Genomic DNA, 15,581 nt, shown 5'->3' with positions numbered 1-15,581 from the left:
TATTAACAAACTTGGACTCGAAATTTTACCTAATTTTGCTTTATTTTTAACTTTGGCAGTTTATTATAACAGTTGGTCTTGCCAGCTACTATTGCTTATTTGTTCCTTTCAGCTAACTAAAAGGTTACCACCGATCAAGGAGGCCAAACCACGCCTGCAAAAGCTCTTCAGGGACTTCTGGCTCTACTCTGTGGTCATGGGTTTTGCTGTAGAAGGCTCAGGTAAGACTTTACTCATCTATTTTATTTGTATCCGGAAAAACATTTGCCCCCCCCCCCCACCACCCACATTGATGTAGGTCTGTGGCCTGAAGAGTGGTACGAGGGGGTATGCGAAATCGCTACCAAATCCCCATTGTTGACGTTCCCAAGCGGCGAGCCTCTCCGCTCCGAGCTGCAGTACAACTCTGCTCTTAAGAATGACACGGTCACGCCGGTAGGCTAACACAAACGACTCACACATACTCGCACACATTGACGCCACTTTACCAATCCCACTCAGGCGGAGCTAAATGAGCTGCGTAGCACCATCATCAACCTTCTGGACCCGCCTCCAGAGGGTGCCGCGCTCATCAACAAGCTGGACTTCGCTATGTCCACATATCTGCTGTCTGTTTACAGGCTGGAATACATGAGGTGAGTGAACACATACTTTTATTCAGGCCCAGACTCGAAAATTTCCATCACGTTTGTTCGCCATCAGGATGCTGAATTCGTCGGACTCAGAACGCTTTCAGGTTATGTTCCGCTATTTTGAAGACCGAGCCATCCAGAAGGACAAATCTGGTAACAGAAATAAAAAAGAACAAACTTTTTTTTTTGAAAGTCATGAAAAGTGTGTTCGTATCAATGCTTGTTTTACTGATTTGTTTAAACGCAGGCATGATGCAGTGCGTAGTCGCTGTCAGCGACAAAGTCTTTGAAGTCTTCCTGCAAATGATGGTTGAGAAAGTAAGATTTTGTTACTGTCGTTTATAGAGGTCGACCGATATGGGATTTTCAAAAATTTCATCTGATTGCGAATATCCAAGGCCCATTTTGTAAGATGATATTTGAAGCCGATATACTTTTTTTAGCGCATGTAAATTATGAAAGGCATTTTTTGCTTAGACAGCTTCAAATTTTCAATGAGAAAGACTTAAGGGATTAATTCGGTCTAGTGCTACCAACCCAATGTACGCTGTACTTCTTTTTATGCTTATACACACTCAGCAACAACAGTACATTATTTTTCAAATAATTAAACCCACAAGGATGTCATGACGAGATGTAAACAGGTGAGAGTTTAAGAGGATGCGCTCTGTGCCAAAGCGAATGCTAACGCGAATGCTACGCTAACACTACGAGTTACATTTAGAGCGTAAGGATCACTTAGTAAACACCTTAAAATGCTAGAGCAAAATTGCATATTCTCTCATGATGAAAAAAAATCTTGCAGTATTTACAAAACAGGCAAGGCTGAAGCTTCCTGTAGCAGCCTGCCTTCAGGCTGCTGCAGGGGCCTTCCGGGGTCCTACCGTCAGTCAGCGGCGACTACAGTTGCCCACACCAATGCCTGATCAAAACCCTTTTTTATTGGCGTATTTCTTCTGTTTTGCCTGTTTTTGGAAAAAAGTCTATATATCTGCCCGTTATATCGGCCGGCCAATACATCGGTCGACCTCTAATCTTTTATTTTTTCCACTCATTGGCTGCTGTTGATGGCAATATACCTCCTACCTATTTTAAGTGGGACGTTGCAAGCCCTCCCACTTCAAATGGCAGCCAATGTTGGAAATGGCTTGCTATCTATGAACATGCAATGTTAATGCATCAATAAATTTCTTGATTTCCTAAAAAGTGAGGATCTGTTTGACGTGACGAACGCTAGCGACACCTTTGATAGATTTAGATGACTCCTGAAAATGTTTCCTTTTCCAGGCAAAAACCAAAGCTCACGAAGAGGAGCTGGAGCGTCACGCGCAGTTCCTGCTGGTCAACTTCAATCACATCCACAAGAGGATCCGCAGAGTGGCTGATAAATATTTGTCCGGGCTGGCCGAAACGTGAGTTTGGACAAACGAGACAAACGCTGCTTCCCCCCTCGTCTTCCAACTGTCCTGGTTCCCTCTTTCTCCAGCTTCCCCCACTTGCTGTGGAGCGGCCGTGTGCTGAAGACCATGCTGGACATCCTGCAAACACTCTCACTCTCGCTCAGCGCTGTAAGTAACTGCTCTACCAACCTAGCTCCACTCGATTTAATCATTTATGAATCGAATCATTTCTCGCTTCAATTGACAGTCAAACAATGGAAAAGTGAGCGATTTTTTTCATAGTATAGCAGCAAAGGTCACATTTGAAAAGTTTCTGAAAAAACATGACAAATTCAACAAGAAATCAGCTACTTAACATAACCTGCATGACTGAGAATCAGCACAGGCATAAAGGAAAAATTTTCTTGGCACACTGGTATTTTTTTATTGTATTGTGGCAGGTGAGTTCTACCTATTAGGCTAATGAATCCATTTTAAATCTAATGTTGGCCACATTCATATTCAGCATTCTTGCTGCAGGACATCCACAAGGACCAACCTTACTACGACATTCCAGACACTCCATACAGGATCACAGTCCCTGATACACACGAAGCCCGAGAGGTAATTTTTTTTTTTCTTTACAACACAGGGTTTTTGCGGGTCATTAAAAAGCATTAAAAGTCACTAAATGGATTTTGTCAAAATTCAGGCCTTAAAAAGCATTAAACTAAATGTTTGAGACCTTACATTTTTTGTTAACTTGATGGTTAAAACAATTTTTTTAATGTGTATGTAAAAGCCTTCTGCCTTTGTGCAACGGCTGGTAGAGCTTAGCGCTCGTGTTATGCTTATTGATATAACAGTGCAATACAGTGGTACCTTGACATACGATCGCTTCGACACACGATCTTTTTTACATCCGAAGTAAAATATGACTCGCCATTTGTTTCAACATCCGACGACATGCTCGAAATACAACGGTTTTTGACAGCGCCGCAGTTTATTTGTTTTGCCGGAAGACGGATGCACGGCTGATTTTCTTGTGAGAGAAATCAACACTGGCTCCAAAGAGGTTAGTGCAGGTGGAGAAAAAAAGAACAGGTGACACTTACCATTGAAATGAAGATGTAAATGATGGCAAAATATAAGCGTGGTGTGTGCATCCATGAACTGGGTCGACAATAGGGCCGTAGAATGTTGATAACGGCTGGCAGTCCTTCTTCGTTCGCCAGTCTTTATAAGTTAAGGTGACAATTCTTATTGTGGTAACATCGGCAAAGAAATCGCTAGCAGCGTCAGGTTTCTAATCATTTATTCCATCAACTTGTGCAACACAACGCCAGCATCAAAACAGAAATTAAGTAAGCCGCGCTCTCTTGCTCACCATCACATCAGCCCAGTGGTGCGTTCAGGTACAGCAAAAAAGTCAGCCACATTAGAAACCGATTCGTTACATTATTATAGGTATTATTATTATTATTACTATTATTATATTATTATTATTATTATTTTTATTCATAATTTTTTTGTTTTGTTCTTTGTAATTGCTGTTTGCAATAGTAACAGCAGTATTTATTAAGGATTTAGTGTAGGTTTTTGGTCTGTGGAACTAATTAATGGAATTATGATGTATCCCTATGGGAAAATCCTGCTTGACATACAACCATTTCGACTTACAAACAAGGTCCTGGAACGACTTAACTTCATATGTAGAGGTACCACTGTAGATGCATTATTTCAATAATTTCAGTTGAAGTTGTTCTCGTATTTTTCACAGAATGTTTATTGGAAAACCTTGAAGTTGTTACATTTATCATTATTATAGTATGCAGTGGGGCATCCCATTGCAATTAGACATAAATACGTTAAGTTCACGGCTGCATATATCTGTATCGTTGTGACATCTGTCTCGGATTTTTGGAGTTGAACAATATCAGGATATCGGTTATTGACTAAAAAATTCGCACAACTCTACTTGCAGTTTGTGTGTGTGAAACTAACTGCAGTTGGGCATGGGCATTAAATTTGTTTAACTGGCGATAAATGAGATTTGTTGATACCTGTAGAAACACTGGAACACATTGAGTAACAGTTAGCTTTTACTAACATACAGTGGTACCTTGTCTTAAGAGTTGTTAGCTCTTCAAAATGGGAACTGCTATTTTATTATTTTTCAGGTCACTCGTATCTCAAGGCACCACTGTAAGTGTAAAGTGAGTTGTGAGCCTGGTCTTGGAACAAATTAAAGACAGGAATAACGGCAGAAGAAGCTTCATGCCCCTCAGTAAAAAAAGTAGAGACTTCCAGTCAGATAATTACGGTGCATACTATTTCACTATAATTCACGGTACCACTGTGTATATTCCTACTGCCTCAAAGTGGCCTTCTATCAGTAAGATCCTGATGAGAGACTCCAACATTCGATATAAAAAAACTTTTCCATGACTGCGATAGACGTCCAGTCCATTTTGACACTACCACTGTCAGTGGCAGTGAAACATGATCATTCACAGTCAGCCCCCCCAGTTCAAATGGTTTGGACAGATATCGCTGTCAATGGAAGCAAATGAGGTAATAATAATAATGACATAAAATACAAAAATGATACTCCTTATTAGTTCACTGATTCTTTGCTGTCACGCTCATTAATTTGTTCATCTGGTTGATTATAGAGCATAGTAAAGGATTTTGCCGCTCGCTGTGGAGAAATCCTGAAAGAGGCCATGAAATGGGCTCCATCTGTTACCAAATCCCACCTGCAGGTAACAACAGCAATGGATTTATGGCACTCATTTGATTGTGGTTATGATTATATGATTATTTCGTAATGTTACTTGTCTTTTCCAGGAATACCTGAACAAACATCAGAACTGGGTTTCTGGTCTGTCGCAGCACACTGGCCTGGCCATGGCTACGGAGAGCATCTTGCACTTTGCTGGCTTCAACCGGCAGAGCACCACACTTGGGGTGAGTCGTAGACGTGTCGTTTACGACATTTATGACTGGAAATTCGTTTCGTTTCATACTTTCATGTGTTGTTATGGCAACACCTAGTATACAAAACCTTCATGTGAAAAATGGTTTCTCAAAATATTTAGGTATGCAAAAGGGGATTTTCTTAGACACCTGATGACTGAGAAAAAAATGTGTTAACACACAAAATGAGACTACTTTTGAGCATAGCAGTGTTGTTTTTGTCAGCCATTTTAATTTTCCTCTTTTGGACGATAATACTTATTATTCGTCTTAGTCATATTTTAGTCATTTCAAAACGTGTTTGTCTTTGTCCAGTTTTTGTTGACGAAAACTCAGACTAATTTCGTCTAGTTCGTCGACGTTTACTCAATTTTTTTGTCTGTAAAATTTGAAAGTTTCACTCCAAAAATGAATGAATATAAAAAGGTTTCTAATTATTTTGAATGCACATTGACAGACGAGCACATATTGTAGCATCTACAAATCTATCACGTGATAATACACACTCAGCAGGAAAACAGTACATTATTTTGAATTAATTATACCCACCTGGACGCCCTGAACTTTATGTAAAAAAAAAAAAGAAGTTGTCCCAGAGTTTAAAATTACTCTCCCTGTTAGCAATAGCCAAATGCTAACACAAACGTGAATGCTATGCTAATGCTATGAGTTACATTTGGTGAGTGAGGATCACTCAGCAGACCTTTAAAACATTGCATATTCTCTCTTGCCAAGGTAAGCAGACAAATCTTATCGTGTGTGTCTCAAAACAAGCAATGGGGAGACTGGAGGCTAGGTTAACTACACATAAAATGTCAGTCATTATGCACTTTGAGATTTGTTTTTCAAATGTAAAGTGCTTTATAAATAAAATGTATTGTTATTATTAACATATGACTGAAACTATAGCGCATTTTCGTCTCATTTTAGTCTCTTCAGATGAAAACTGGCATTCGTGTTGTTGTTTTAGTCTCCCAAGACACGTGTTTAGCTCGTTATCGTCTCGTCATTGTCATGAAAAAAATTGTTCGGCGACTAAATATTTTCATTATAGTTATCGTTGAAGAAAACAACACTGGAGCATAGCCATTTTCTGACATCTGTTCGACCCGCGCACAGAAAGACTTACTCCTTTCAGACATATGATGAATTCCCTTATGTCCTGGAATTTAAACGGTTAGTCCTCATGTCTGAAAGCAATTTTCCGGGTAGGCTGACACGGTGATTACACGGACATTAACCAAGTCGCGACTTGGTGTAATGTCTGGAACTTTACTGAGCATAGGCATACGTGAATGCAGCTGATCGAGTCCCGTGTCAGAGCCCAAAGGCTGATGGTGTAAATATCATGAGACTACAGTGCAAGGCCAGTAAATTAACATCACAATTATCAACATGATAAACTGGTAAGATGATGGACCTTAGAAGAAGAGACCACAGCTATCAGTCGGAGTACATCTGTTGTTATTTCGGCGTCCATCTTTGGAACTGTTGTTTGTTTTGCTGCTGCATTGCAAAAAAATGACGTAATGTCCGTGTTATAAAATCCCATCACCCGCCATCCCCGCTCAGAGGGCACCGACACGGTACATGTGTTATAGTATCTTACCCAGGAAATTCCCGGTACATCCCACATGTCTGAAAGCTACGACATGGTTAAATCCCACGTCACATTGCACAGGAATTTAGTGGGTTATATAAGTCTGAAAGTGGTTACAGTGCATGGGATAAAAGGTAGTACAAATTTCATGTTGGAAGGGCTGGGAATCTTGGGTAGTCAAATTTGATTGGCTAACTGGCATTGATAACATGTGTGCCGCACCAAGGGTGGCCACTTCCTAAAAATAGTGGCTTTTATTTACGTTTTTCTCCACTTTTACACATTACAGGTCGACCGATATATTGCCTGGCTGATATATGGACCTTTTTCCTACATAGGCCAATTAGCAGAGAAAATAAGCCGATTAATAAAAAAGGATTTTGATACGACATCTGTGTGGGCAACTGTGGCCGCTGCTGACTGATGGTAGAACTCTGGAAGGACCCTGCCGCAGCTTGAAGACAGGCTGTAATAGAAAGCTTCAGGCTTTTTTTATTTTTCAGGCCTCTTTTGTTAATATTTTAATTTTTTTATCTTGCATTAAAGAATATGCAATTTTTCTTTAGCCTTTACAGGTGTTTACTGAGTGCTCCTAAATGTAACTTGTAGCGTTAGCGTAAGCATGGCGAGCATCCTCTTAAAATCTCACTCTCACTTGTTTGTGTATAATCATAAAAAGAAGTGCTGCATTCGTTGTTTTGGTAGCACTAGACTGAATCCTTTAAGTCTTAGGTCGTCATTGGAAATTTGAAGCTGTTGAAGCAGTTGTTTAAAATATTGCCTTCCATAATCTTCGCGCTTTTAAAAAAAAAAAAGTATACGGGCCTCAAATATCGGCTGACATCAGGAAAAAGGGGGAAAAAATTGTCAATTCATTAAGCAAGATTCTTTCTGATGATAAACTTTTGTCTGTCCCTTCAACCATCTGACAACTACTACAACTATTTGGTTTTGTCACAGGTAGAATTTAACAGACAAGTTAACAAACCAGCATCAGATATGCCAAGTTTCCAGTATAGTTAAACTGAAGTGGCATTTGTTGTTCAGAAAAAAAAGAAATTGAAATTGAAGTTGGCCATTTTGTTTTAAAGCAGCTCACTCATTTCCCTTAAATTTCTTTGGAATTTCAAATGACATAACTTTAACTCTTTGCAGTCCACTCAGTTGAACGAGAGGCCAGCCTGCGTGAAGAAGGACTACTCCAACTTCATGGCCTCCCTTAACCTGAGGAACAGATATGCCGGAGAGGTCAGCAGACCACCCATCCATCAGCATGATTCACGTTCAAAACCAGTACTGATTGTTTCCTGTCTGTAGGTGTCGGGCATGATCCACTTCGCCCAGGCGGCGCGGGGCCAACAAGACCTGGGCCGCTTGATGGTGAAGCAGATGGGAGAGGCTCTGGACTCGGCCCAGCCTGAAGGCTTTACCGAGGCCATGTTCAAACTGGCTGCCTTGCTCATCAGCAGCAACGGTTTGCCTAAAATTTTTCTTTTGTGCGGCGCTAGACACTAACCAATCGATCAGCGCACCTTCAAATGGGTAGATCGTGATCGGTCTGTCACAAACAATATAACCATTCTTTTCCGTTAATCGCGTCTAAAGTCAGTTAACCACTTTAGCCAGCTAGCATTTGGTCACGGACATTCGTGGTCATTTATATGAGCATGTATGTGCACTTGTTCGGTATTTTCATACTTTCACAAACCCAACATTGCGGTGTTATTGTGGGAAGGAGTGAAATTTGTATTGGCGTTCTATGTGGTAATCGTTTTGCAGCCGCCAAATGGACTCGTTACTCTGCCTTTCCTTTTGAGTCAGATAATACCTTTTTAGTGAAAGCTCACATTCAAACTGTTCCAGAAATAAAAGGTATTAAGTTGCAAAAAAACTGTAAGACTTAGAAACCTGATATAACTTAGTGGTTCTCTTCTCCAGAAAATGTATTTGTCAATTTCCTTTAACCTTGTGATTTTCTTTTTGTTAAGCCAGATACTGCTGTATTTTAATCTTTGGTTATGGAAAATAGACTTACGTGGTTTGGAAAGAAACCTTTTTGACTTTTCAATTATGTTTTTTAGACAATTACTGTTTAACCCAGATAAAACAAAACTGTCTTCACAGGAAATGTTCAATGTTTTACAGTAAAATAAGATTATCGTATTTTTCGGACTGTAAGTCACACCTGAGTATAAGTCGCACCAGCCATAAAATGGCCAACGAAGAGGAAAAAAACATATATAAGTCGCACCGGAGTATAAGTCGCATTTTTGGGGGAAATTTACTTCATAAAATCAACACATAGAACAGATATGTAATCTTGAAAGGCAATTTAATATAAAAATACAATAGAGAACAAAATGCTGAATAAGTGTACAGTATGATGTTACATGATGCATGAACAACGAAATGCGAATATACTGTCCTCACTAGAGGCGTGCGAAATTTCCGATTCTTAGATTATTCGCGATTTGGCCGTGGAAGATTTCAGAACGATTCACAAGCATCCAAATTCCGATTATTGAATTATACCAGGTAAAGCAGAAATAAAACACAGTCAGCGTGGTCTTCAGGACGCAATGAGGAACAGACCGAGAGTAAAAATCATGTTCAACTCATGCCGCTAGATAGAAAAAAAAAACAATAATACCTGACAGCGGCAGTCAGCCGCTACAAACAGCGCCCAGTTGCTAGTTGCTACAAACATACGGCAACATATGGCTATGGTAGATATCACATATATCTAAAACTAGATGTGAAATGACAGACGACGGACGTGTTAGATCATATACCAAGAACTAGATGCGAAATGACAGACTTTCTCGCGCTAGTAAACAGGCGCCATCTTGAAGCAGTAGACTTCTCTAGAAGGCTCTGTTGTAGCGAGCCTAATTACTTTTTATCTAAAAAAAAACAACAACCCCAAATCGGCAAAATCTATCTTTAAATGATGAAACAGTTTTAAAACTTTCACGTCGAAAGTAGACAGAAGGGAACTTATGGAATAACGGGAGCAATTTTAACAACTTTAACGGTTGAGTCACAACATTAAATTAACTGAATGTAGTTTAAAGCTGCCGATACAGAATGGGGACTTGAGTATTTTATTTACTGTTTTTAACGGTTAACTTGATACTGAAATAGTAGTTTGTTTAGCCTGAGAGGAATTTTGAACAATTTTGGAACTAGTGTACAAAAAAATTAAAAGCGGGTGGGTGGTTTGTGGTGCATCAATAATCGATTTATAATCAAATCGGAGCCTCTGAATCGTAATCGAATCGTTAGGTGCCCAAAGATTCCCACCTCTAGTCCTCACCAGGATGCTACGGTTCGGTCCTGGCTATACAGCGAGCTAAACTGCCAAATGACGATGCTGGACGTCCGTATAATTTGCTGAATCAATTTCGTCCTCGATACCAAACAGGTTCGCATCAACATGGATAAATGATAATTAGGTGCTATTACAGCAATGACACAAACGGTTAGCATGTGCTCGCTAGCATTAGCACATTGTTCAAACAACCACACAACTGACTCTAAGTGTCCGATCGCGGGTGGAAAACACACAACAACAACAGAAAAGATGATACACACAGGCGTTGCCTCTGTAGAGATATTTTACAAGCATAAACAATGAACGTAGGTCCGCAGTCATGTCTCTCTCTCTCTCTCTCTCTCTCTCTCTCTCTCTCTCTCTCTCTCTCTCTCTCTCTCTCTCTCTCTCTCTCTCTCTCATGCATTTCAATATAAAAAAGTCAATAATACAATTGAACACACATTGCCAAAGCCAGAACGCGAACATAGCTATTAAGAGTTATTCAGATAGCTATAGCATAAAGAACATGATAACAAGTTTACCAAACCATCAGTGTCACATAACATGTGAAATGACATCATAATGTGTTAATAATTTCACACATAATTCACTCCTGAGTATAAGTTGCACCCCCAGCCAAAATATGAAAAAAACTGCGACCTATAGTCCGAAAGATACGGTAATTGGAATAGTAAAGGTGCGTGCTGTTCTTTAAGGGGAAAAAAATCAGGATCGGCAAATATCAAGATCGGCAGATCAGGCTTTTTTAAAATCGGTCATCGGCCAGAAAATTGTGATCAGTGCACCCCTACTAGACACCTTGAAGTCTGCGAGCCATGCCACAAGCTTCTCAACTTGCTTGAGCATAGTTCCTTAGCATAAGATGGCAACAAATTGCTACATTAGTCTAACATAAGCTTTGGGACTGAATTTCGATAAGAAGCGCCTTATCGTACTTAAACATAGTTTTGTGGCAACAGCATGCAACAGGAGGTTGGAAAAGCACTACTTTTGTCTAAATGATTATTTCCCCGACCTTGGATTTGTAACAAATATGGTTCTAATATGACTGTGATTAGTTATAAATGGATAAAGCAAGATTTTGGAACAAATGGCTGATTAGTACTAATATTTTAGAGAATGAAAGAATGTTAATGTCCATAATCAAATCCAAATATCAAAATTATATAAGAATATTGAAATTCGCTTGCTTTATACCATTTTTTACTTTATATCAGTGTCCTGATATTACAAAGACAAAACAGATTTTTGAAAAATACGACAATTTTGTATCATAGTTTTTTTTTTTTTTTTTTTCTTTTAGAGAAAAAGGCATTTTAGACTAAAGATGTTTATTGTGTGTATAGAGTGCGACCCACAGCTGCTGCATCACCTCTGCTGGTCTCCTCTCAAGATGTTCACTGAGCATGGCATGGAGACAGCCATTGCTTGCTGGGAATGGCTGCTGGCAGCACGTGTTGGCGTGGAAGTACCGGTAAAAGAAAAATTTTTGGTTAATACAGTGGTACCCTGACATACCCTAATTTATGTGTTTTTAGCTCTTTTATATATCTTTTTTTTTATATGGTCTGATTTCACAACTAAGTGTCATATACTCTAAAACTGCAAATGAAGAATAAGACATCCTTCTTTCACCAGGAAGAATAGCTTGGTCTTGCATATTCTGTTCTTTAGTAATCAGCAGACAAGCATTTGTAGTAGGGCTGTCAAAATTATCGCGTTAACGGGCGGTAATTAATTTTTTTAATGAATCCCGTTAAAATATTTGACGCAATTAACGCACATGCCCCACTCAAACAGATTAAAATGACAGCAGAGTGTAATGTCCGCTTGTTACTTGTTTTTTGGTGTTTGGCGCCCTGTGCTGGCGCTTAGGTCCAACTGATATTATGGCGTTCAGCACCATGAGTGAGCATGGTGTAATTATTGACATTAACAATGGCGAGCTATTGGTTTATTTTTTTGATTGAAAATTTCACAAATTTTAATAAAACGAAAACATTAAGAGGGGTTTTAATATAAAATTTCTATAACTTTTACTAACATTTATGTTTTAAGAACTACAAGTCTTTCTATCCATGGATCGCTTTAAGAGAATGTTAATAATGTTAATGCCATCTTGTTGATTTATTGTTATAATAAACTAATACAGTACTTATGTATCGTATGTTGAATGTATATACGGTATCCGTCTTGTGTCTTATCTTTCCATTTCAACAATAATTTACAGAAAAATATGGCATATTTTATATATGGTTTGAAGTGCGATTAATTACGATTAATTAATTTTTAAGCTGTAATTAACTCGATTAAAAATTTTAATCGTTTGACAGCCCTAATTAGTAGGTTTTACAATATGTCGCAGTTTCTCCCAAAAACAGGCGAAATTAACTTCTGTTTAAATGGAACATAACAAGAAGATCAGTAAATGTGATACTAATATTTTTGTTTTTGCAGTGGTGGAATGTACTTCGTTACTGTACTTAAGTACCTTTTTGTGTATCTGTACTTTACTTAGTTTAGTTTACTAGTACAAATAGGAAGTGATACTTTTTACTTTTATTTTTGGACATTTTACAGCATCTATCTGTACTTTTTACTCCACTACTTTTCAAATTGTCTTCTGCGTTACATGTTACTTTTGTTTGTTTGTTTTTTTCTCATTGTGAATTGATAATTTCGTTTTCATGCCCCCGGCGTAATCGATAAGCCCCGTGCAACTAACAGTCTAGTTGGACGGGGCTTATCGATTACGCCGGGCACTAGAGGCAGCGACATAGGTACAAGCAAGATTTGGCAGGTAAACAAGATATTGACCAATAAAAACCAACAGTGAGAGGAGCGCACGTTTATGCTTGAGTGAATTTTTTCTAGTTACTTCTTCTTAAGTAATTTTTGCCCCGTATCTGTGCTTTTTCTTTAGTAAAAAAAAAAAAGTGAGTACTTCATCTACAACTGGTTTTGTGACACCTGTGATATCCAAGCAGCGGTGTCAATATTAAGTATCGATGGCTGGTATCGGCAGTCAAGAAGAGTACCCAATACTACTTGATTAAAAATTTGCTCAAACTTACTAAATACGTTAGGAAAGAAAACCCAACCACTATACTTTTCCATTGCAGTTTATGCGTGAGATGGCAGGCGCGTGGCAGATGACAGTGGAGTTAAAGATGGGCTTATTCTCCGACACCCAGCGGGAAGCCGACCCACTGGCGGCGTCCGAGGAGAGCCAGCCCGTCCCCTGCCCACCGGATGTCACCCCACACCACATTTGGATCGAGGTTTGCTTTCGAGCCTATGTAATGCTCACTTTCTTCAACTTTACGCTCTCCATCACTGTGTATCCAGTTTTTGGTGCAGAGGTTCGAGATAGCCAAGTACTCCAGTGCCGACCAGGTGGAGATCTTCTGTAGTTTGCTCCAGCGGTCGCTCTCTCTCAATGTGGGCGGGGCCAAGAGTTATCTCAACCGACACGTCGCTGCGATCGGTCCTCGCTTCAGGTTGTCTTTCGCCACAGGCGATGTCATTTATACTGTATATATATATAAATTTACATATATTTGTTTTTTTAAAACGGTTTACTTGGTCACAGTAATGGCCTCGCATACGTGAAACAAGCTAGTCTCAATGCACATTGCAGCTGTTCAGTGAACAATGGGAGAAATGAAAACACTCAGAGAGACAGAAGACAGTATAAATGATCTTCATGTGAAAGAAGGTCCCTCAAAGTATTTAAGTATGCAAATTGCAAGTTACCTAGAACACTGATAATGAAGAAAATAATGTTTAAACAAATTAAATGGCACCGCTTACGAGCTCAGCCATTTTGAGATGCCAGTTATACCCACCCACATACACATCGATAGTTTTATGCACTGGTATATGTGGTCAGGACGTCACAAGGAAGGGCGGGCAATCTGGTGTACTCGCATTTCATTGGCTAAGTTAGTACGAGCACTGATAAAATTTCTGCCCGCACTTTGAGTGGCCACCTCCTCGAAATTCATGTGCTGGCTTTTATTTACGTTTTTCTCCACTGTTACACATAAGAAAATGGCTTTTATTGAAGTTTTTATAAGAAAAATTCAATTCAATTTTTTTTTTAGTTTTTCTGTTTTTTACTAGGATGCACATGATAAAGGTGTTGTGTTTCCCTTTTTTGGGGGGGGTATCAAAATTCGGCTTTTAAAAAACATTTTTTTCATTTTTTTTTTTTTTTTTTAATAAGCAATATAAAAAGACTTTTTTCTCCTTTAGAATTTATTGACATCAACCAATATGATAGTCTGTCTTTTTAAACACAGTTGTTTAATTGCATAATTAAACCAACAGCAAGAAAAACAAACAGTTTGCTCCACAAGCTAATTTAACTAGAGTTCTATGAATGCCGTATGACCGCCAGAGGGCAGTGCTGAAAGCACTGAATGATCCCTTCGCGCATCATTCGGCCATTCAACCCGCAGACTGCATCACAAGCGTGGCACAACCATGGCCGGGGGGGTGGGGGGGCGTGGTGGTGCCCAGGAGTCTTTGAAAGACTGGCCCACTTCATGGACGGTTATGGAAGCCATCCATCCGGCAACATAAGTACCTGTTCCTGAACCTTGATGAGAAAAAAACAGCATTCGATGTTGGTTTGGACAAAAATCATCAGTGTTGGGAGGACCGCCGTTATAAATAACGCCGTTACGTAACGGCTTTATTTTTCAGTAACGGGGTAATCTAACTAATTACTTTTTCCGCCGTTACAACGCCGTTACCGTTACTGACGGTCATAAGCGGTGCGTTACTTACTCCGAATAAATTGAGGAAAATACCAGCCGTGTCGAGTCGACTCTCTGCTCTGTTGATTTGTCATCCAAGACTTGGGGTGCGTTCAGGTTCGAGAATAGCGCACGTACTTCTGACTCCAAGCTGTTTGTCCCTGCTCATTCAATTAGACAATGCTTTCCAGAGTTTGGTAACGTTTCTGTGTTTGCTACACCTGATGCTAGCCTCGTTCCCATCTCCCACTGTCAGCCAGCAATAATACTGCTTCCATCTTGAGGACGGCAGGCACTTTGAAGGTGACGTGAATTGTCGGGAAACAAGCCTATCTAAATGCAGCCCCTCGAGAGATGCGATGGAAGTGATTGTGATTGGCTGAGGGTTAGAGGCATGTGTCGTGGTAAGCCAATCAGAGCCGGTGATTTCACAAGCAAACCGGAACAGCGCATGCGGCAAACACACACACGCAAAACAGATGCACAGGGTCGGGATGGCAGAGCATTCAGAAGAAAAATTGTCCTTTAAGAGGTGGAGATATAGACACTATTTCAAGTTTGTTGAAATTAAAGGAAAGAACCTGCATGTAATGTGTAATTTATGTCCCGGGGCAAAGCTTTTGTCGACATCTGTGATAAGCATTTCAAATCTGCTGAAGCACCTAACAAGTTGTCTGTTCTTCTCTATTCCACTGACTCGAATACTGCTCCGAAAATTTCAAATTCTTTGACATACAACAAGTTCTTTTTAAAGTAACGGTAGTAATAGTTACTTTCCCTGGTAACTAGTTACTTTTACTATAGAGTAATTCAGTTACTAACTCACTCACTTTTTGGAAGAAGTAGTGAGTAATGTAACTAATTACTTTTTTAAAGTAACGTGCCCAACAG

At 39.5% G+C, this 15,581-nt stretch overlaps 1 protein-coding gene across 2 annotated transcripts in view; it reads left to right on the top strand.

Annotated features, from left to right (window-relative positions):
• Positions 1-15,581, top strand: part of LOC130917358 (phosphatidylinositol 4-kinase alpha-like) — an 85,656-nt gene that overhangs the window by 30,520 nt on the left and 39,555 nt on the right. For both annotated transcript variants that reach the window (XM_057838679.1, XM_057838678.1), the window contains exons 20-34: positions 113-221; positions 299-435; positions 502-635; positions 703-785; positions 880-950; positions 1,920-2,044; positions 2,119-2,200; positions 2,552-2,635; positions 4,687-4,776; positions 4,862-4,981; positions 7,746-7,838; positions 7,908-8,064; positions 11,274-11,401; positions 13,050-13,208; positions 13,276-13,427. In XM_057838679.1, coding sequence (XP_057694662.1) covers positions 113-221; positions 299-435; positions 502-635; positions 703-785; positions 880-950; positions 1,920-2,044; positions 2,119-2,200; positions 2,552-2,635; positions 4,687-4,776; positions 4,862-4,981; positions 7,746-7,838; positions 7,908-8,064; positions 11,274-11,401; positions 13,050-13,208; positions 13,276-13,427 — 1,724 coding nt within the window. The remainder of the gene's footprint in view (positions 1-112; positions 222-298; positions 436-501; positions 636-702; positions 786-879; positions 951-1,919; positions 2,045-2,118; positions 2,201-2,551; positions 2,636-4,686; positions 4,777-4,861; positions 4,982-7,745; positions 7,839-7,907; positions 8,065-11,273; positions 11,402-13,049; positions 13,209-13,275; positions 13,428-15,581) is intronic.

Source organism: Corythoichthys intestinalis, chromosome 6 (assembly GCF_030265065.1).
Source record: "Corythoichthys intestinalis isolate RoL2023-P3 chromosome 6, ASM3026506v1, whole genome shotgun sequence".
Taxonomy (NCBI): Eukaryota; Metazoa; Chordata; class Actinopteri; order Syngnathiformes; family Syngnathidae; genus Corythoichthys; species Corythoichthys intestinalis.
This window is presented reverse-complemented; position numbering and strand designations above follow the sequence as displayed.